General features: G+C 42.4%; 1 protein-coding gene across 1 annotated transcript; it reads left to right on the forward strand.

Moving 5' to 3' along the window:
• Positions 1–1,137: 1,137 nt before the first annotated feature.
• Positions 1,138–21,547, forward strand: MYLIP (myosin regulatory light chain interacting protein). Its single transcript, XM_004432100.3, has 7 exons — positions 1,138–1,373; positions 2,488–2,678; positions 14,744–14,929; positions 16,174–16,371; positions 16,837–17,001; positions 18,130–18,550; positions 19,971–21,547. Exons 1-7 carry the CDS (start codon positions 1,287–1,289, stop codon positions 20,058–20,060), a joined length of 1,338 nt encoding a protein of 445 aa, XP_004432157.1. The 5' UTR covers positions 1,138–1,286; the 3' UTR covers positions 20,061–21,547.
• Positions 21,548–23,485: the final 1,938 nt, after the last annotated feature.

Genomic DNA, 23,485 nt, shown 5'->3' on the forward strand with positions numbered 1-23,485 from the left:
GCTGCTCCTCACAGCAATGCTGTGGGGAAGGCAGAGCAGATACTGTGGTCTCCATTTTACTGTTGAGAACACGAAGCTTCAGAGAGAAGTTTTCTAAAGGTCCAAGGCTGAAACCCACGTCTTCTCACTGCTGCTATAAAGAAACCAAAGAGGTAGGCTAAGTAATGTATTGGCAAAGAGGAACAAGTACTAAACGAGTGAAGAGTTGTAGATCTGTAATTATTAATAGCCACTACTGAGGTTACACCACCTGTTAGTTCCTGAGATGGGTCCCTTACCTTTAAGATGAGGATAACATCCGGGTGCCTGAGGGAAGGGACCCGCAGTACAGCAGGTGCTCAATTAATGTTTAACGAATGAATGAGATAAGACATGAGATAGGATGGAGACCTGAGAGGGCCTTAGTGCCCTACAAGGTGTTTTGATTCAGCACAACGGGTAAATAGAAGCCTCTAGAGAGAATTCATATAGAAGAACTAGACCCAGCTCCCTGGCTTACTGGTCAACTGCAAAAACTTTTATACTCAGATTTTGTTTTTTCAATGACGAGATCTAAAATGAGGAACAACCGCTCCGCCTCCCAACAACCCACCATGGCAAACCCCAGGGGAAAATACTTTTCCTTAGACTTTGCTCCCTTTCCTTTTTGCTTTCACCTCCCGAAAGGCGCTTCTGGAGCGACCCAAGGCTTCTGAAGAACAGCGGCAGCTTGGAGGCGTTTAATCGTTGTAAATTCAAGCCCGACAGAAAGGCGTCCCCGCCTGGGAGCCGCGGGCGGTCGCTGGCTCCGTGCAGCGTCGCGCAGCGGGCAGAGGCAGCGGCTGCGTGCCGGGGCCTCCCTCCTCCCGCGGCACTCGGTGCCCGCAAGCTGCCACCTCCCCGGGCGGCCCGGGGCACTCAGCCGGCGCTGGGAGGTCCGGCCGCGGCCGAGCGGGCGCTGCTATTGGCTGCCGGGGCGGCGGAGGCGGGACGAGGCGGCCGTGATTGGCGGGGGCCGCAGCCGAAGGGGGCGGGGCCGCTATATCCGAGGAGTCCTGTCGCGGCGCAGGCAGTCGGGCTGTCGGAGTGCGGCGCCGCCGCGGAGAGCTGGAGAGCCGGCGGGCGGACTGGCGAGGGGGTAGCGGGGAGGGCGCGGCGGCCGCGGGGCGCAGGGCCGGGGTCTGCAGGGCTGCAGCCTCCCGAGGGCCAGCCTCGCCGAGCCCGGGGCTGGGTCTGAGCGGTGGCGAGGCGGCAGCCCCGCGCACACCAAAGAGGAGGCGGCTGTGGTGGCAGCGGCGGCCCCAGCCATGCTGTGCTATGTGACGAGGCCGGACGCGGTGCTGATGGAGGTGGAGGTGGAGGCGAAAGCCAACGGCGAGGACTGCCTCAACCAGGTGAGGACGAGGAGCCAGGCGGGGGGGGCCCGGCCGCTTCCCGGAGGCCGAGGGGCCTCGCGGCGGTGCTGGGCGCCAAGGCGCGCCGCTTGCGAGGGGCCGGGTGGCGCTGCAGCGGCGACCCGGGGGTAGCGCGCCCCAGGCGTCCGGCCCGCGCCCCCTCCTCCCCGCGGGCGTGGGGCGCGCGGCCCCCATCCCGGCGCGGCGGGAGCGCGTGGCGGGAGTGGGAAGGATGCGCCCGGCGGGCCTGCCACCCTGCCCCCCAGCCCGGCACTTTCCCGGAAGAAGGCGACCCCGCACACCTGCCGCAGGTGTGTGCGTGATACCGCCTGTCGGGTCCCCGCGGGGCCTGGCAGCGCCACCTGCGTCCCGGGATGAGGTGGCTGGAGGCTGTCGCAGGTCCCTGGGGTTGCTTGCCAGACACCCGGGCCCTTGTCTCTTGCTGCTGCTCAACTGGACCATTCACCTGCATCTCCCGATTTGCGGGCGACGAGAGGATCGAAGGTTTGGATGATCCTACACTTCGGTTGTCTTTAAGCACGCGTTTCCTTAAGAGTAAAGAACAGTTCCAAACAGTGCATATTGGTGTGGCAGGCAGCAAATTGGGTCTCACGTGAAACGCTGTGCCCTCCAACGCCCTAGACCTGCGATGTTTGGAAAACCTCTTGTAAAGCTTAGCTGACACTTGTGGCGTGTTTCCTCAATGTGTTTGTTTTTTTGGAGTCCAGATGGTTAAAAATTGTCCAGATAATAAGCTGCCAAATCAGCTGTGCAGATTGTGCTGGTGGAGGGAATTCCGGTGATTGGAATAAGAGGGAAAATACCCTGTGATTCCCCTCCTCAGCCTTTCTGGAAGACTACTTTTGAGGAGTCCTTTTTCTCTACTGCTATCGGCATGTCCTGGGTATTAAAGGAAGCACAAGGCTTTATACTGCATCTCATGGTTTAGCATCCCTGGGGCCTTAGAACTTTGTTCTTCCAGCTTACAACAGGAATTGTAACACCGTTGAACTTTGTAAAAAGTAGGTAGGAATCAGACTCAGGTCAAGTCCTTGAGTTTGCTTTGACAACACGGACCATTTGCTCATGCATGCTGCATTCATTTGTGTTTTAGGTGTGCAGGCGTTTGGGAATTATAGAAGTTGATTATTTTGGACTGCAATTTACGGGGAGCAAAGGTGAAAGTTTATGGCTAAATCTGAGAAACCGGATCTCGCAGCAGATGGATGGGCTAGCCCCTTACCGCCTTAAACTTCGAGTCAAGTTCTTCGTGGAGCCTCATCTCATCTTACAGGAGCAGACTAGGTAAACTGACGTGAAAATAAACCAGTGTCAAATAGACCTTGGATTCCATTTAGAAAGGGCCATTGCACCTTCCCAGAGATGTTCACAGGCAAATTTTTTTTGATAGAGAGTGAGCTGGTTCATAACTTAGAAGTTTTCCATGGCACAGCCCTTTTGTTGAGGTGAAAAGGGTGCTGCATAGTTGGCCTGGGGTACGTTTTCTAACCCTTCATGTGGTTTTTCTTGTCTTTATAAACAATAGGAGAGCAGGGTTGAATCCTTACAAATGCTTGAGATAGTGCCACAAGGCAAAAAAAAAAAAAAAAGACAGACCCAACTGACTTCCTGATTGCAGCGTCTAATGCCCGATAGTAACCTCTGCCTCAGCCGTGTTACTCTCGGTCATTGTGCACTGTTCTAACAGCAGGAAACTGTTCCTCTTGGGTTACTCAAACTTGGTCAACAGCTTCAGCCTAGTGTCAGATTACAGTATGTAGCGAAGAGTTCTGTCTGACTTAATGCAGAATTTTAAAAGTTTTTTAAGTTTCTTGAAAACTCGCTAAATTCTTTTTCAGGCCGGTGTAACTGAACGCCAACCCACAGATATGTTACACATGATTGTTGAGTTCAGATGATTGAAATTACCTCCTTACTTCTAGAAAACCACCAGTAGTGGTGGACAAACTGGAGTATGTGGTTTCCTTTTTTCAGACAGAAAATGTTTTCTCCCCTGGACTGGCTGTAATACTTTTCTCAAGGATGAGCCAAACTAGGAAATTGGTTTTTAATATTTATTGCTGAAATGCAAGAGACCTGAGTCTTACAGTGGCATGTCAAAGTAAAGGAAAACAACTACTTTTAAACACAGCAAACTTTGAATCTAAATTCTAATGTTTTTCATAATTGTTTGGCTTGGAAATTTGCCACGCACATGAAAAATGTGTGTGAAAATTTTGAGTAATGATGAGTGAGCAATATCCTTGGAGAGTTTTTAACATGTCATTTTTTGTTTGTTTGCCAAAGGACTGTTAGAAACATATTTTGAAATACTATTCATTTGAATTTGAAATCTCTGCCTAGTTATGGAGCTTTAAAGGGTGAGGGAAATGTTCGATTTTGTTTCTGAAGAAAGTTGGTGTGTTGAATTGAATTCTTAGTGCTCTGGAAAATGTCTTGCAGGATATTCAAGTGACTGCATGTTTAAAGATGTTTTAGCTGTGTATATTAATCAGAAAAGGCTGGGGGGTTTTTTGGTTTTTTTTACTTAAAGCTGATTTGTGAAAGTTTTCACTTTGCATTTCAGTGTGATAACTTGCAGTTGAGTAAGAGAAAAAATGTATATTACACAATATAGTGGAATCTTCACTGTGTAGTTTTATCATAATTTGCAGTCATTTCAGGGCTTCCAGATACAAATTTATTTTGATGACACAAATTTATTTTTTAAATCTGCAGAAGCATGGAGGACCAAATACATCATTTAAACAATGGCTGCAGTCATCATAGTATAATACATTTGTATTATGAGTGCTTACAGACTTTGAAATTTGCTACTAGATGGTCTTTGTGCTTTCCTGTAATTGAGTTAATAACTATTATCAAATCCGTTTTATTCATGCAAGAAATATTCATAAAATTAGAATTGGGATCAAATTTTTTACTTTTCAATTGACTTTGGCTCTTGAGATTAATGCCTAATGGCACTTTAAAGAATGCACATGTCTAGTTAGACTAGATAATTTTAATTGATTTTAATTTCTTTTTGAAATCTTATTGAAAAATTAGTGGGATCTAAACTTTTGACTTGCTTTTAAAATGTTGGTGAACTGAACTTGTTTTTGTGGGGTTGTCTGAAACACAGAATTTTAAGAAAATGCCACCTAAAGTTTATATAGCATTCTGCTTTAATAATTAGATAAAGAGATTTGTAATTAGCATTTGTACTTCTTAATTAGGATCAGAAGTTGTACGGGGTCCAGTTTAGTTACAGTTAACATTGTTTTTATGGGCATGATACTATACAACAAAAATACTTATTTTCCCTAATGTTATGTTAGCAAGATAAAGCTGGTTGATAAACTTTTTGATGTTTAATTATTTGTTATGAAATATTTATATAAAATGCTGTGAAAATAAAATAGATCTGTTTATGTAGTGAGTAAACTCAGTCCAGTGATGAGAGGTGGTTTTTTTACTGTCTCTAAGTCATGAGGGTAGATTTAGTATTTTGAAAGTGACTGGACAGTTTATTAAATGGTGCTGAAATGTGGTGGCCGAGTTGTCCTCTGTGGACAATTAAAGTAATTGTAAAATTATGGATAAAGCCTGCTCACAGTAGAGCTGGCCTACCTGGGGGGCAGTTAATGTATCAGTTTGAATCGGTTTAGGGAGGCCGCTGTGAGGATGATGGGCAGGAAGGCTGGTTTGTAATGGGAGAGCAATGGGGACAGGCAGAGCCCTGCATTCTTGGTCCAGCTCTGCCTCAACTACCGGCATATACAGACTTCCATGACTGAGCCCAGCTCTTCATCTCAGCTGAAAGCCCAGGAAGAGATTGTCTCTAAAATCCTTTCTAGCAATAAATTTATCTTTGCTCTGCTTCATCTCTATATTATTTTCCTTAATGTTTTCCTAAATATAATTTTCTGAAGACAGAAAAAACATATCATGTGTCTGTTTAAATGGGTAGATAAGAGTTAATCTAGTCTTTGATTGGGCCTAATTTTAGATTTGGTTCTCTACCCAGATTATTAGGTTTGCTCTTGAATGAGCCTCGAAAGCAACCGGAGAGTCTTATTTAAGACTCAGCTGGCACATTTGAGAGACAGAGACAGCAGGTATTTTCAGCAGATGTTTGCCATGCGGTAGATTAAAACTAAAAGTGAAACTAATGTGTTGTGGAAATAGATCTGAAATAATAATGATCTTTGAAATTCTTGCCTTTCAAAGGCTCTAGGTTATTCACAGCAATTCAGACCAGATTTTGTCAACATTTTCAAAACCAGAGATTAGAGAATTATATATATACTTCTTCTTCAGAGATGTTAATTACACCATCCACTGCCAATAAAATCTTGCTATTTCTCCTGACTTTGCCACATTGTAGCAGAGCTCTGTGGTCTTTGCTAAGGGCAATCGTGGAACACCTGAATTCTCTTTCCCAGAAAACAAGTCCAGCACAAGGGCTCAGTGAGTCCGGAACTAACATTCACAGAAATGCTGTAATCCTGAACGTTGAGTCTCATTGAAATTTCAATGATGCGAGCAGTGATGAGTTTGACTCGTCCTTCATTAAATCCCGCCATCCTTCAGACCTCAGCTGGGTCATCACTCCTCAGGAAAGCCCTCTCTAGGCCTGCTCAGAAGACTGAACTCTCCCAAGACAGCGTGTAGCTTTTCTTTATAGCATTTAATGAGCATGTAACACTACATTTACTTATGTGACAATTCGTTTATTGTCAGCCACTCTCATAATCTAAATTCCGCTAGCAGGGAGCTGATCAACATTGTATCCCCAAGTGCCTGGTGTGTAAATATTTATTGAATCAATGAATGAAGAACTTGGAAATAAACAATGGGGTTAACTAATACTGGTAATATAAATTTTCTTATAATTCTTGAAATGTTTGCCAGTTTGCCTCTTTAAACTGAAAAGTTTGAGACTATCTAAAAGGAATCTCACCATTAAATGTTTTGTAGTGATTATTCTCCATTAAGAATTTGCTCAGTGCTTGACATCCTTATACTTCCTTCTCCACCCTACCCCAGGCCTTTTGTTTACCGTGGCTGTTAGCTCTTATCTAAAATGAACCTCCACTCTCCTGGACCTTTTATGAAGTTCAGATAGTTTTCAAGCTACAGGCTCACCTTATCTAATTTCAACCAATTTCTAGGTCCTAAGTACTTATTAAACTCAGTTTTTCCCTATCTCCCAACAAAAATCACTTAGACATGTGAAAATCCAGGGAAGATGGCATCATTGAAACCCAGAAAGCAAATGCCACATGCAAACTATAGGTAGATAAGAGGTAATAATCTCAAAGCAGTTCAGAGCTGAATCACACTGGTCCTAGCTAGGGCCTGTAGTCATGTTCAGTCTTTCAAACATTGCCAGCGTTGGTAAAGTTGCTTATATAACTTACCTTTGTGTGATTCAGTGTGGATAAGTTCTATGGGATGCTGTGGCAGCAGTATTTATCTGTTATAAAGGTGTCATTTATGTTCTTCATGTCAATTACCAGCCTAAGAGTAGAAGAACGCATTGCTTTTTTTCCCCATATGCCCAAACACAAAATAGGCCCCGTGAAAGTGAAAAAGGTAAAAACAGACTTGTATATGATTTCTGAAGCAAGTATTAATTAAATTTCTGAATTCTAATTTATCACGTTTTTCTTTTTGCTCAGAATATAGGATATTTGTGTTATTGTATGTTTATTTTAGCCACGGATCTCCCATCTGGGCCCCTTCAGGCTCTTTTTGAATTTCTGATACGTATATATTTGCATGAAGTATCTGAAGAACATTGAGAAATGGTTATGTAACCAAAATGAACTTTTGAATATGTGATTTTAAATAAAATTTGAATATTTAGATGGCACTTACGGTCAGACTCAGATGACCAATGGTGCAGCTCCTAGGGCACCAGGTACATTTATTCTCTTAGTCGTGTCCCACTGCAGCCTGGTCCCAGACTTAATAGCACTCCCCACCTGTCTAGACTGTTGAGAAAGAGATTGTAGTTAACGCTTTTGAACTACAGGATTGCCTCGCTTGTTGTTTGACTAGGACGGGAATCTATTATGAGTGGATAATCATATTTTTTAGAAGCCCAGATTTTGTGCTTCTAAGTAATAGTATTCTTCTGGTGTAGGTTGTCATCACTTTTGAAATGGGGAATTGCCCTTACTGTGCTTCTAAGTAGTACTATTCTGGTGTGGGTTGTAATCACTTTTGAAATGGGGACTTTCCCTTACCCTTACCCTCCAAATCTTTTAACTGCTTTGGAGCCTGAGGAGGAACAAAAATTTCTCGGTGATTCCCATTTTGCATTTTGGGCTTTGAGAAGGATCTCCTTAAGCCTGAATAGAGACTTGACTTGGTAATTATTTGGCCGTGACAGCTTTCTCAATTGCAAGCCCTCTGTGAAATGTAGTAGAGTTGATGGTTCATTTTAAGTACAGCTCTTCGTTTGAATTCTGAACCTTGACCCCTAAGGGATTTTCACTAGTAGTATTTGCTCAACCTCTTACTATGAAAATTTTCGTTCATACAGAAAAGCTGAAGGTTTTTACAGTGAACATCCAATACCTCCACCTATAGTAACAGTTTACTTGCCTTATCACATATTTATCCATTTATTGATCCCTCTACCTATCTATCAATCTATCTTTTTGATGCTTTTCGAAATAAGTTGTGTGTGAGTATACTTCCCCCTAAATACTTCAGTGTGCATTCCATTAACTAGAACTTGATATTTGCCTACAGTTCTTTTTTTCTTTTGACATAAAATTTACACATGATGAAATGCATAAATCCTAATTATACCATTTAATGAGTTTTGACAAATGGATGTGGCTGTTTAAACAGAACCCTTATCAAGATTTAGAATATTACCGTTACTCCAGAAAGTTCCTCATGCCCTTCTGCACACAGATCCCGCCCTCCCTCCCCACCCCCACCCCCACCCGCCCCACTAGGCAACCAGGGTTGCTTGTTTTTCCACCATCTATTAGTTATGCCTGTTCTACTTCGTATAGATGGAATCATGCAATGTATACTCTTGTGTCTGGCTTCTTTTGTTCATCATAGATTTTTTGAGATCCACCATATCATTGTATATATCAGTGGCTCGTTCCTTTTTATTGCTGGAGAGTATTCTCTTGTATGAATGTACTACTGTTTATTTATCCATACTCCTATTGGTGAACACCTGTTTTCCAGCTATTATGAATAAAGCTGCTATGAAGATTCTAGTACATGTCTTTTTTGTAGACATGTGTTTTCATTTCTCTTGAGTAAATAGCTAAGAATGGAATAGCTGCATGATAGAAGAGATAATCATTTAGTTTTATAAGTAACTGCCATACCTTTTCCCAAAGCAGTTGCACCATTCTGTACTCCCATCGAGAATGTATGAGAGTCAGTTCCACCACATCTCTGCCAGCCTTCTGGTGGGTGTGTTGTAGTTTTAATTTGCATGTCTCTATGGATTAATAATGTTAAATACTTTTTCATGTGTTTATTGGCCTTTTGTACATCTTTTGTGAAATATCTATTCAAGTCATTTACCGATTTTTATTGACTTGTTGCCTTAATTTTTTTTTTTTTTTTTTGAGGAAGATCATCCCTGAACTAACATCCATGCTAATCCTCCTCTTTTTGCCAAGGAAGACCGGCTATGAGCTAACATCTATTGCCAATCCTCCTTCTTTTTTTTTTTCCCCCAAAGCCCCAGTAGATAGTCGTATGTCATAGTTGCACATCCTTCTAGTTGCTGTATGTGGGACGCGGCCTCAGCATGGCTGGAGAAGCGGTGCATCGGTGTGCACCCGGGATCCAAACCCCGGGCTGCCAGTAGTGGAGCGCGCACACTTAACTGCTAAGCCACGGGGCCGGCCCCTGTTGCCTATAGCTTTGAGTTGTACAAATTCTTTATATATCCTAGATGCTAGTCCTTTGTGAGATATATGTTTTGTAAGTATATTTTCACCTGTGGCTTGCCTGTTTTCTTGATGCCTTTCAAGGAGTAGAAATTTTTAATTTTGGCAAAGTCTAATTTATTCATTTTTTTTTTCTCTTATGGTTTTTGCTGACTTTGTCCTGAGAAACCTTTACCTACTGCCAAGTCATAAAGAGACTCTCCTCTGTTTCATTTTAAAAGCTTTATGGTTGGGCCAGCCCCAGTGGCCTAGTGGTTAAGTTTGGCACACTCCGCTTTGGCAGCCCAGGTTTGGTTCTGCACCATGGGGGCTGGCCCAATCATAAAGCAGATTGGACGTGGACCTACACCACTCATCAGTGGCCATGTGGTGGTGGCGGCTCACACACAAAAAGAGGAAGATTGGCAGCAGACATTAGCTCAGGGTGAATCTTCCTCAGCAAAAAAAACTATGGTTTTAGCTATTGCGTTTAGGCCTATGATCTATCTTGAGCTGATTTTTGTTTCTGGAATTTAAGATACAAAACTAAAAAACTCTTATAGCAATTCTGTTTTGATTTGATAGTTTTTAAATATAACTTGGCAGTCAGAGTTTGGTTTAAAATAAACTGATGTGGGGGCCAGCCCCATGGCTTAGTGGTTAAGTGCGCGCGCTCCACTACTGGCGGCCCAGGTTCGGATCCTGGGTGTGCACCGACCCACTGCTTGTCCAGCCGTGCTGAGGTGGCGTCCCACATACAGCAACTAGAGGGATGTACAGCTATGGCGTACAACTATCTACTGGGGCTTTGGGGAAAAAAGGAGGAGCATTGGCAATAGATGTTAGCACAGGGCCGGTCTTCCTCAGCAAAAAGAGGAGGATTGGCATGGATGTTAGCTCAGGCCTGATCTTCCAATCAATCAATCAATCAAATAAATAAATAAAATACATACATAAATACATCTCTCTCTCACACACACACACACACACACACACACACACACACACACACACCCCTGATGTGGTTAAATGACTCATTGGATTGAGGCAGCATACCGGTGATCTCAGTGGGGGTCTAACCAGGTGAGGAACAAACCAGCCATTACTGACGATGGCCAGGTTCAGTCAGGTCTTTGGGGGAGAAATACAGTTCGATTATAGGGACCTGAGAGTTTCAAAAAAAAGCTACTTAGCCATTTTAAAGATGTTTTAGGTTAATTACTTAAATTCTGAGTTTAATAGTGAATATGGATATAGTTATTTTACTTTTGTGTCATGAAATGCTCTTCAAAATGATGTAACTGGGAAGATAACTGGAGGGCAGTAATTGAGAGTAACTGTCCGTGATAGCGGATCCACAGCTCCCAGTTGGCTTGCAGAAAGTTCTGCTTTGATTATATCAGATGATTTCTTTATGAGACAAGCCAGTGTTGAGAGGAGAATTCTCTGATTACAACTCGTAAAAGATAAATGACTTAACTTCATTCCTTAAAGCTATGGAAAGGAATTAATTTTAAAAATAGAGGAAATTTGAAGTACTGTGAAACCAAAATATATTAAGAGTGTGTGATGCTGTTTTTAAAGTTAAAATTTGGCATATCCTTATATTCATTCTATTTTATTTTAATCTTCCATAATGCTATAGTCAGTTTGAATTCATTTGTACCTGTGATGCAAAGACAGGAGTTAGCCAGAATGTTTCACTTTGGGCCCCCAAATGTGATCCATATATTGAGAATATCCCTTTTCTTAGTAACTGGGTAAAACTTGAAGAATCATGAATTTCAAGGTATAACCAGAACAGTGTTTAGAAAATGCAGTTTGAGCTTATGTCTATAGTACATATTCACAGACATTTGCTCAAGACAAAGAAAACAGGTTTTTTTCAAAGACTTTCTTTCTGTTTGTGATTCCTAAATTGAATTAGATGCGTCAACCACTTTTGATCGTTAGTTAAAAAAAAAAAAAAAACTTTTCACTGCAGACATGACTTCTTTGACCACATCTGCTTGTTTTGATGTTATTGGTAACCTTTCACCCACTTTAAGGGATGGAGTTAAACTCCATGAGCAAGACGGTCATAGGCCAGATAGTTTGAGAGAAATTAATAGGAGAAAATACTTGTTTCAAATCTACCCGTAAGTATTGAGCCATCATTGGATTCCTTGTTGGAAATGTGTCTCCACACTCTGCCATCCACCGTCTTGGAAAGAGTATGTTAAATAGAGTCTGCTGATGGCTCGCTGTCACTTCTCCATTGTGCTCCTCTCCTGGAGAGCATAAACGTGTCACCCAAAAGCCAGTTTGTGGCTGGAGTTGCTTTGATAGGACGTGTTCCTTCAAGATAAAAGGCTGTAAGTTCCATCTTAAAAGAAACTATCAGACATGTTCACACTGTACCCCCAGCGCAGGTCTTGGCACAGAGGCAAGGCCCGACAAATACTTGTTGACTTGAAATGAAAAGACTGCTTTATGGCCAGGAAACTGCAAAACGCAGGAAGGGCCCGATCAGAAGGTTGATGTAAACAGTAAGGAGGAGGACTTTTCTGCTTGCAGGGTATGGATTGCGGTCCAGCCGAGAATGTGGAGTATGTAGAAAAGGCCAAATGTCCGCCCAGCCCTTCTCTTAAATTCTGACCCACATGTGAGAAAGGATCAGCATTACAACTCAGGCTGCTGACCACCTGTTCATATTCTGTTACTGCTTCTTTGCCTTTGATTTTGGCAGCTGTCTCTCCAGAAGTAGGCGTGGATAGTTTGGAAAAAGAAATTGGATAGATTTTAATATTCTTCTTTTGCAGGCTGTACTTATTCCTTGATAAAGCAGAAACTAGTCTCTAATTTGATGCTTGGGAAGTAAGATGGAAGACATTTTCACTTAAGCAATACTTAAATTGAGAAGACTTAGATTGTAACTTAAAATCTTGCAGCACATAATTTCTTCTTTGATGTAAGCATCTATTCAAATTTTCATTTCGTACTAACGTGCCCCCTGATGAATACAGAGACAGAGACACATTAAACATGAGGAAGTTTACCAAGTGGTCATCGAAAAGCCTTTTGGGGGCTGAAGCTGTGTTATGACAACAGGATTTTATGGGAATGCTAGACCTCAGTCCTCAGATAGCTTTTTTTTTTTTTTGAGGAAGATCAGCCCTGAGCTAACATCCATGCTAATCCTCCTCTTTTTGCTGAGGAAGACCGGCTCTGAGCTAACATATATTGCCAATCCTCCTCCTTTTTTTTTTTCGCCCCAAGGCCCCAGTAGATAGTTGTATGTCATAGCTGCACATCCTTCTAGTTGCTGTATGTGGGATGTGGCCTCAGCATGGCCGGAGAAGCAGCACGTCGGTGCGCGCCCGGGATCCGAACCTCGGGCCGCCAGTAGCGGAGCACGCGCACTTAACTGCTAAGCCACGGGGCTGGCCCTGGGATAGCTATTTTAAAAGAAGTTATTTTTGTGATTATTTCTTTGCCCCAGTAGGGACCCCCCTTCTCAGTTTAGCAGTATGTCAAAAATACTTTAAAGACTAGCAGATGTTTGAGTTAATAAAAACCATGCTTATCTTCTTTCAGTGCTATTATGCATTCTTACTGTGATTTCTTCACAGGGGCTTCGAATAAAGAAAAAACTACAGTATTTGGTGGTTTGATAATTTTAAATATTTCCTTATTTTAGAAGGCACGAAACATTGAATTTAAACATTTCTTAAAGGAAGATTAATGGCTCTTGTCAGCCTGACATTCTGAGACTCTCAGTGGAGCCCCTCCTTGTATTTCTAGCCTCACTTTCTCCTGCTTCCTCTTCTTACATTGCTCATATTATCCCCTATGCCTGGAATGCCAGACACAAGACTAGTGTATAAATAAATGCAGTGGTAAGGCCGGGACTAAGGGTATCCAGCTGAAGTGGGGAGCTGGACTTATGAGCTCTCTTCAGAGCTTCACCCATGGTCATAACTCATTTGTTAATGGAAGGAATATTGTGGCGTTTAAGCGTGTTTGAGAGGCAATAACAAATCATCAAAGGAAGGTTATACCTCTACATTTGCTAGAGACAAATTTTATAACCTAGCCCGATCTGTCTGTGGCAGTTTAGATGGTCTCTTGAGAGCCTTAGACAATTCGGATTAGCAGGCAACAGTATCTGAAGTTTCCTAGGAGTTTCTAAGTGTGACTTACCTTTTAGAGTATGTAGAATATAGGATTGTATGCAATTAGGATGGGCTTAAATGGAATGAAACTAAGGTGGGAATATAAACTATTATAAATAATAAATGTATGCAGTACATTTTACGTACATTTATAGCACTCTCTGATGTTAGAGACACTTAAGTCAGCTTACATGCAGCTAACTGTACTAGAAGTTAGAATATGTCAAATACTATAATAGAGGAGTAAATAGTTTGCATGTGATATAGATGAAACGGTATCTAATGAGGGGACAGAAAGAATGGCCTTCAGGACAGAGGGAGCAGCGAGACCAGAGACTCCAGAGCATAATGTGCTTGGTTATTCCAGAAAGGAATTATCCTTTTCCTGGGGCGCAGTGGCTGGAGGGAGTGACAGGAGATGTGGCTGGAAAGCCGAGGCCAGACGATGGAGTATCCTGGGTTCGTGCTAACAGTGTGCTTCCTCGGCAAGTGGTGGGGAATCCTTTGAAGGATTTTGAGCAGAGAAATGGCAAGTTCATACCAGAAGCAAGCAGCTGGGCGGGCGGATTAGCACAGAGTCTAGAAGAGAGATCAGCTTAGAGGATATTGTAAATTCTCTGACAGTTGAGAGCTGCAAGTAGGGCAGAGGAGGTAAAAGTGGGAAGAATGGAACTGGATTTAAAAAGTTTTCAGAGACGGAAAGTAGGTGGAAATAAGATTCAGAGTCAAAAGTGAGTCTGTGTTTTCCACTGGGAGAAAAAGTGGGTTTGGGAAGGAAGACAGTGAGTTTGGTTTTGAACGAGCTGAAATTGGGCCACTGAAGAACATCCAAGTGGAGAAGTCGATGGGCAGTTGTACATTTGAATATGATTCTTAGAAGTTTGGGCTAAGACTAGAGATTTGGGGGTCATTTGAATAAAGGTGAGGATCTGAAGACATCAACTCCACTTCAAGATAAAGTTTTTCTGATTCGGATAATTTCTTTTAAAAAATTATAATGCAAAAACTTGTGTGTAAGTATTTTACATTTTGTAACTTGAATGTTACTGAACTTGTCTTAATTAGATTTGTTTTGTTTGGGTTACACTTTTTATTCCAGGGAAACTTAGTGCTCAGACTTATTTTGATTTAATACACATGATAAAAAGGTTTCTTTAATGATGAGGGTTTTCATGGTGGCTTTTTAAATTGCTTTGCTCTCCTTCCTTAAAAGGGATTGTGAAATTGCTAAGCAGGTTGAGTGTGACACCAAGTTAGTCCCCCAGCATAATCTCATTCTCACGTTGCTTTGCAGGCATATCTTTTTCTTGCACATCAAGGAGGCCCTCCTGGCAGGCCACCTCCAGTGTTCCCCAGAGCAAGCAGTGGAACTCAGCGCCCTCCTGGCCCAGACCAAGTTTGGAGACTACAATCAGAACACCGCCAAATACAGCTACGAGGAGCTGTGTGCAAAGGAGCTCTCCAGTGCCACCTTGAACAGGTGAGGCTGTGATTAAGGCTAGTGTTTATATTCATAGATTTATTCAAATTTATAAGAATTTCCAGAAGAAAATGAATCTATGGTATATGCAGATAATTTGTGAGGTTAAGACTAGGCCATTGCCCAATTTAACCAATTATTTTCAAAAGTTACTTAAGCCTTGTATCTGAGAAACTGATAAACACAAAACATAATCCACACCAATAAATGCCCTTATATGAAGTGCTATATAACGGGAATTTTAAAAATCTCTGACCTTTTAAGAAAGCAAATCTCCTAAAATAAAGTCAGTCATGTATATTAGTATTTTCTTCATCAAGCAAGTATTAAACCAAGAGGCCTAACATAGGTGTTTTAGTTATCTATTCCTGGGTAACAAGTTACCCCGCAACTTAGTGCCTTAAAACAGCAAACATTATCTCACGGTTCTGTGGGTCAGAAAGCTGGCCTTGACTTGGCTGGGTTCTCTGGCTCAAGGTCTCTCGGTTGGTGGAGTTTGGTCTCATCTGAACGCTCAACTGAGGGAGAGATCCCCCTCCAGGTTGATTCATGTGACTTGCTGGCAGGCCTCAGTCCCTCACCATATGGGCCTCTCCCAGGGGCTGTTTTATAATGTGGTAGTTGGCTCCACCCAGGGCAGACAATCCAAGTCAGAGCAAGAGAGATTATAACTTATCAGAAGTGAGTGGCATCTTATCACTTCTGCCGTATTCTGTTCATTAGAAGCAAGTCATTAATCAAGCCCACACTTGAGGAAATTACACAAGGGCATGAGCACCGGGAGGTGGGGATCTTTAAGGACTGTGTTGGAGGCCGTCCGCCACAATAAATAAATTAATCCTGTATTTTTTTCGGTTGCAAGTGATTTAATCAGTCCCTTATAATGCTATGTTACAATGAATCTTTCATAAAGTAAATGTAGACAAATGCATGGAAACTTCCTACATTTAAATTTTTTATGTATATGTTTAGAGATTTTCCATAATTCTTCCAATTCGTCCCCATCCAGCATCCCCCAAAGTTTTTTCTACAGAATATTTAGTAGTTGAGACCTTGAACCATGTGTTAGAAGTATTTTACAGTAAGTTTGCTAAATAAATGAAACATCAATAATATATAGCTTTAAGTTTTTGTGATTCATAAATGACAGTGTCAGTATAATTCACTAGTGAAAGTGATTTATCGCTAAAGACTGCTTAAGTTAATCTCTCTGTATACCTCTCTGCCCTTTTGATGTCCTGCAGCATTGTTGCAAAGCATAAGGAGTTGGAGGGGACCAGCCAGGCTTCGGCTGAATACCAAGTTTTGCAGATTGTGTCGGCAATGGAAAACTATGGCGTAGAATGGCATTCTGTGAGGGACAGCGAAGGGCAGAAACTCCTCATTGGGGTTGGACCTGAAGGAATCTCAATTTGTAAAGATGACTTTAGCCCAATTAATAGGTAACCCAAGTCTTAGATTTTTTTAGACTTAAGTGTGTGTATACTTTTGTGGCTCTGATCATGAAAATAGAAAATGGAGAGGGTTTTACTAAACAGTCATCCTTTAGGAATACAGTGTCTCATTTTGCTACATACGTTAATTTTATTCAGGCTTTGATAACCATTTAATTATTTTTTTTAAATGCTAACTCAAGTATACTGATGTGGCAGAGTTAATATTTTTCAAATAGGTCGTTCACTGCTATACAAATCTCATTTTCACCGATACACACACCCAAAACTTGCTCCCCCACCTCTCTGCACTTACCCACAACTGCTTTTCAATGTGCCTTTATAACTAGAGGGCAGAGTGTTTATGTGATAGTCCCAAACCGAGCATCTGATTTTACTGTTGGGTCATGAGCACATGAGAAGTGACAGATCTTTCCTTCTGGGCTTGCTCACTTTTCTCTTTCCGTCTTTCAGGATAGCTTACCCTGTGGTGCAGATGGCCACCCAGTCAGGAAAGAACGTGTACTTGACTGTCACCAAGGAGTCTGGGAACAGCATCGTGCTCTTGTTTAAGATGATCAGCACCAGGGCAGCCAGCGGGCTCTACAGAGCAATAACTGAGACACACGCTTTCTACAGGCATGTACCGCTGTTTACCCCGTAACCTTAGCATCCGTCCAGAGCTCTAAGGTTTCCAGGTGACAACAAGGCTCCGACAGTTTGTGGTATCGTTGTGTCAGTGAATCTTGTACGGAATTTAAGAAATCAGCTGCTTTCAAACGTTTTGTTTCTGGCATAGTGATGGAGTCCTTATCAGCATGGTCTTGCTTTTCCCACAGAAAGTACGTGTGTGTGAGCTGCACAGACGTATCCAGCTGTTTCCCCCTTTTACCTTATTCCCTCAACTCACTGAGATAACCGAGTGGTTATCTCATTGCTTTTGCCCTTTTCCAGCTGGGTGACATAAGTCATCTTTCCTTTCTGGGAGAGCTGTTATCCTGAATCCTCACCACGTAGGGAGGATCTCTTAATAACAATATTGATACCCTCCTTTCAGAGGGTGTTTTAAAGTAGAATTGTGATTGGACTCAAATATTTGGAAAATTAAATCTAAGAAATTTAATTGGCAGGCAACCTTAACCTTCGTTGTTGTTGTTGAGGAATAGTTGCCCTGAGCTAACACCTGTTGCCAATCTTCCTCTTTTTGCTTGAGGAAGATTCGCCCTGAGCTAACATCTGTGCCAGTTTTCCTCCACTTTGTATGTGGGTCACCACCACAGCGTGGCTGATGAGTGGTGTAGGTCTGCGCCCAGGATCCGAACCTGCCGGGTCACTGAGGCAGAGCATGCTGTACTTAACCACTACGCCACTGGGCTGGCCCCAACCTTAACCTTTTTATGTTAAAATAGACACACAAATTGTGGAGCAGAATGCAAAATTTGTAGAAATTTTTAATATAAAGCCAAGATTTCAAAGAAAAATGCCGTTTCCCTTGCCACAAGCTCTTCGGACGGTAGCTCATGTCCCCGGGGGTGAAGGAGCACATTCACTGTCCTCTACGTTAACGGCGGCTTTCTCGGATGAGAAACATAGAGGTAGAATCATTGGAATATCTATCACGTATAAAACTGGAAGAATTTACCTTCTGGTGTGCAGATAAGAAAATTAAATGTCTGCTGGCACGGATATTCTTATTCACGCAGTGTGGGAAGGTCTGAGTCGTGGGAGTGCCCGGGCTTGAGGTGGATGTTCAATCTCTCCCCGCAGGTGTGACACGGTGACCAGTGCCGTCATGATGCAGTATAGCCGAGACTTGAAGGGCCACTTGGCCTCTCTGTTTCTGAATGAAAACATTAACCTTGGCAAGAAGTATGTCTTCGATATTAAAAGAACATCAAAGGAGGTCTATGACCACGCCAGGAGGGCTCTGTACAATGCTGGCGTTGTGGACCTTGTTCCGAGAAGCGACCCCAGCCCCCCAAACTCTCCCCTGAAGTCCTCGGAGAGCAGCATGAACTGCAGTAGCTGTGAGGGCCTCAGCTGCCAGCAGACCCGAGTGCTCCAGGAGAAGCTGCGCAAGCTGAAGGAAGCCATGCTGTGCATGGTGTGTTGCGAGGAGGAGATCAACTCCACCTTCTGTCCCTGCGGCCACACCGTGTGCTGTGAGCGATGCGCCGCCCAGCTCCAGGTGAGGGGTGCCCGCTGGCCTGCTGCTCCCCGGCAGGCTCCCTTCTCCCTCCGGTTCATGGTGAATGGGTGCCTGCTCTGTGCCAGGTGCTGGCTCCCTCATGCACAAACGAAGAATGTCCATCTCCACCTGGAAAGGGCCTTTGTATTTGGTGACTCAAACGGTATTGCCCCTTGGAAGCATTTTGGATTAGCGTACCATTTTCAACAGTGTAATTGCTCTAAATCATAGACTTTTTTCAAGTTCTGGAAACGAGGCTCAGATTCGCAAGGTAATGCATCTAGCTGGTGGCTGAGCCGAGAACTAGAATCCAGGCCTCCTGAGGGCTGGTTCAGGACTTCCTCTTCCATTTCCTGTTGCTGCCCATTTTCTGACACTTAGGAGGATGGTCTTTATTATTTACTTAAAATATCTGGTTTCTGACACTTAGGAGGATGGTCTTTATTATTTACTTAAAATATCTGGGAAAGAATACTTAGAGTTTGGGGTTATAGTTAACTCTCAGTTATCCGCGGTGGTTGTTTACTCGGTGATTACTTGTGATTAATTTCCTTTTTTTTACTGTGCATTGCCTCTAAGGGGCCCCTTGGGTCAGCTCTCACTTAGCAAGTCATACTAATTTTAATATTAATACCAAAAAAAGCAACTCATATGTAATATTTTTTCCTTTCTTGCACCTTACATTTCCTCTTACAATAATTTTTTAATTTGTTTTCGCTTCTCAGAACTGTTTGCTAAATGTCATCATGGTTTTATGTAAAATTAGCCCGAAAAAACATCTAATACTACTAATTTCAGAGCTCTTTTTAGGGCTACATAATGAGCCAACAGGATGCTACTGCGATGAGTTATTCCCCCACTAGCAGTTGTGGATTTGCCTTTTTCTGCCCACGTAGTCTGACCCTCGTGCCTAAGGCTCCCCTTATGGCTGAGCAAGGGACGGGCTTGTTGAGAAGCCAGCCAGGGATGTGGAGCTGTGACCTGTGACGTGGAGCAGAGCTATGCTCTCTGGCCACGTGGCATCAACCCAGTGATGCTGGCCTGAGTCAGCCAGCTGAGCCAAGGACACACAGTCTCTGGAAGTGTCTCTGGCATCCCTATCTGAGGGGTCATAATCTGCCCCCGTAGGGCCCACAGTCTTTAGGAATCACTTACTCATTGTGCCTTGTTTAGAGTTTGACTTAACAACCCAATTAATTTCCTTCAGTTTATACTTTTTCATAATATTCATTTTTAATCCCTTGCAAAGCATGAACTTTTAAACCCATTAGAAAGCAATGATCTCTACCAGCTGAAAGCTAAAAATAATTGTGACCACACCTTGTTTAGAAAACAGAATGTAATAGGTACCCTGAGTGGACGCTGAAGACACAGATCCTCGAAGGTGTGCTAACAGGTCCTGTCGGCTTCTCTTTTCCAGTTGTGTCCGGTCTGCAGGTCGCGGGTGGAACATGTTCAGCATGTCTATCTTCCAACGCACACCAGTCTTCTCAACCTCACTGTCATCTGATCTGCTGTGCACTTACTGGACATGCCATGTTTCTGTGAACTGCACTATCATAAACTGTAAAACTGATAGATTGTGGAGAAGATAAATACTTCAATACCCATCTGCCATACAACGTTAAACAAAAAAAAAGGAAGAATAAAAAGAAAACAACTACTCCTCACTTCCAAAACATACCACGTGTAGAATCAGCACCTCCAGTGGTGGGAACCAGGAAGAGCTCTGGGACGCAGACACATTCCTTAGTCTTGCATTCTTTTTATGATCAAGTAAAGGAATAAGTAAAATCTTTGATGTCAGTTAAGTGGCAGCACAGCCAAAAAGTGGGTACCTTTTAGGAAATAGTGTAAGTCTCCTTAATGTATCCCAAGGTAAGTTTCCTACCTGCAGCAAATTTTATAAGAGTTAGTTTTAAGAATTTTCTTGGTTCTTTTTGTACAGTCATGGAGCTCGGAGCATTTTTAATAGAAAAATTTTTCTTAATGAAATAGTCGTTGTTTTAACGTCATTTCTGTTTTTATACCTTGTTCAAGAATGATTGGAAGGCAAACAGATTTAGAAATCAATTCTGTGACTTTCAGAAAGTTGACAACAAAGTTGTCAAATTTAAACCAGTCTGGCTAACGGAAAACAGATAACACGATGTGGGTGGCTTCCTAGTCCTTTTTTCTCCCCCTCTCCTTACCCTCCTCACCCCGCCCAAGCCATTCAGTTATAAAATGCTACCAATTTGGTTTATAAGATTTCTGTGGAGTCGTCAAGCACTCCTTGGGCCTTTTGAGTTAGTGGAATGTTTTATTTTAAGACTAAAAAGGGAGAGCATGTTCCTTGGGAATGGAGAGCATTGCTTGCTGAGATGCAGCGTAGTGGTGTACAGACTAGGGTGGTCCTTCAATTCCCCCGAGCATTCTACTCCAGCTTTGCCCAGTGGGCGCTCTCGTGCTTGAGCTATCAAGCCTTCTGCAGCCTTATTGTAGGTATGCTAGATATTGTATACATGTTTTTTCTTTTTTTTGTAAATGCTTAAGTATTCACTTTTGCTTGTCCCCTCTATGTATTTTAGAGGGCTTTTGGAGTTGCTTCTTTCTGTGTTCTCAATCATGTTTTCCACTCCCACTTGGGCATTTTTGGACTCTGGTAAGCTTGTTGGTTTTCTAGGACGTTGGGAAACCTAGATGACCTTATTGGGTGCAATACTAGCTAAGTCAGAGCTAGAAACCTACACTGTCACTTTACGGAGATTTCTGAGGATACTTTCATATTGCCTTAATGTAGCAGTAATGTGTTTATGCATTTGTTTCTTTGCACAGACATTTTGTCAAATATTAAAACTCTACTTTTTTATGGCACATATTAGCATATAAGCCTTTATTCCAAGAGGTATTTATTTTTTCACTTGTAAAAAGACAATGTTTCCACATAAAGAACTCTGTTATATCCTAGAGGACTTCTGTCTTTTATATTCAGGACAATAAAGACTTTAAAGCAAACCCTGGTGTTTGTGACATCAGTTACTGTCATTTAAGCCAGTTTTATTCATCTAAAAGAAAAGAGCATTGCGAACATCATGGTTGGTATCTAATTTGGTCCTATGTGGAAAATTTGAAGAAGTTTAGGATATTGGCTCCGATCTAGGAGAACATTCACCCACTTTTCACTCATTTATGTTTTCTGGTGATAGGATTGGAATGTAGGTGAAAATGGGGTAATGTACACAAGCAGATGAAAAGTAAAAATTGAGGAAAGGACTGGCAGTTATTGCAGAAGGAAGGGAAGGGCGAAGTTGGAAGTCAACAATTTAAGCCCAGAGGCTGCTGCTAGTGCATTGCCTGGTCAGGACAGGTGAGCGCCAGCCTTGGTCCCAGCAGAAAAGGGCTCAGGCTACAGACTCAAGGGCTATGTTCCTATAGGACGGCTAACCTGCGGCTGCTAGGACCTCAGTGCTCTAAGCATGCCTGTGTGTGCTGCTTTGTGCTGTTCAGCAAATGCTTTGTGGAGTAGAGGACACTGCACGTAATATACATAACTGATAATTATCTGTAGCAGTTAACAAGGTAATTTCAACTGCTACAAAAGTTCGGTTCAGTACAATTATTTCAAGTAACTAATTTTATAAAAATTGAGAGATTTGTTTTCCGCTGTTCCTATACCTAAGTCAATCTTCCATCAGTTTCTAGGAATTAACTCATTTGTTCGTTCAACACATTTATTAAGCACCTACTGAGTTATTGAGTGCTGGAAATTTAATAATGATCAAGACATGAATGATACAGGATGCTTGTATCATGTACTTAACCTGTAACTTATACTATTTTCTCTATGTATAGAAGTTACATAATATTCAAAATCATAGAATATTAGCACTGGAAGGGATCTTAAGCATGGTAGTCTCAAAATTCTAGCCAGATTAATGGAAGGAAGGAAGGAAGGATGGCTGTGTGGATGGATGGATGGATGTGTGGATGGATAGGTGGATGGATGACAGGCCAACAAATAGATAAGATATTGTTCACCCCACTAGAGCATGGATTCCTGAAGCTCAGTGACTAACATAAAACCACTGTATTATAAGGTGGTATAGTAGAACTGTAAGTAAAGGGCTATGGAGGCACAGAACATAGTGATTAATTCTGCTTAGGGGCCAAGTGTAACTGTGCTTCACAAAAGCCCTTTGAGCTGAGCCTTGACATTCTAATTGGATTTTACCAGGTAGAAAAAGAAAGTGTATGACACATACAGGGCTAGAATGCAGTTTGTTGGGGCTGGACCATCCCCTGTTGTCAATGGAGTGGTAAGAAATTAGGCTCTGAAAGAATGTGGTTACAGTTACGGTAGTGGGGACCTTGAATTCTAGGTTTAATTTGGACTTGATTATCCACTGCCTTTAGAACTTCCTTTCGAGACAGGAGAGTGACAATCAGATCTGGTTCTTGCACAGAGAACTCCTACCACAGAGGAAAGGATACACAAGAGTTGGAAGAGAACAGAGGCAGGGAACTCAATTTTGATCATCTATGGACATGAAAACAATGAAATCAAAAGACTTCAGACATATCAGTATTTAGTGAGACAGACAAGTCATATAAAAATTCTGCTTCTAGCTTGGAATAGATAGTCTTTAATAGAGGGACAAACAGGAGCAAGCCATGGGAGTAGGAAGGAAATTGAATTTGGTTTTGGCCATGATGCATTTGAGATTCTTGGTAACTGGCAAACCTGGAGTCGGTTGAAAACTTGGGCTGGAACTTCCAGAGGGTGGTAAAGGTCAAGAGAAGCATTTGGTGGCCATTACATTTAATTGGCATTTGAAGACGTGACAATATAAGGAGTCATCTGTAGGAGGAGCATTAAAGGGGGAAAAGAATAGAGCTGAAGATGGAACCCTGAAATAACCTACATCTAAAGTGGACGGTGAGATGATGGAGTCT

Source organism: Ceratotherium simum, chromosome 13 (assembly GCF_057802395.1).
Source record: "Ceratotherium simum simum isolate JZ-2026a chromosome 13, ASM5780239v1, whole genome shotgun sequence".
NCBI classification, from domain to species: domain Eukaryota; kingdom Metazoa; phylum Chordata; class Mammalia; order Perissodactyla; family Rhinocerotidae; genus Ceratotherium; species Ceratotherium simum.

Excerpts from the sequence above, each read along its gene's own strand:
- MYLIP (XM_004432100.3), top strand. The coding sequence starts at position 1,287 with ATGCTGTGCTATGTGACGAGGCCGGACGCGGTGCTGATGGAGGTGGAG. Across the intron at positions 2,679-14,743 it reads ATCTTACAGGAGCAGACTAG|GCATATCTTTTTCTTGCACA; the intron begins GTAAACTGACGT and ends GTTGCTTTGCAG. Across the intron at positions 16,372-16,836 it reads GACTTTAGCCCAATTAATAG|GATAGCTTACCCTGTGGTGC; the intron begins GTAACCCAAGTC and ends TCCGTCTTTCAG.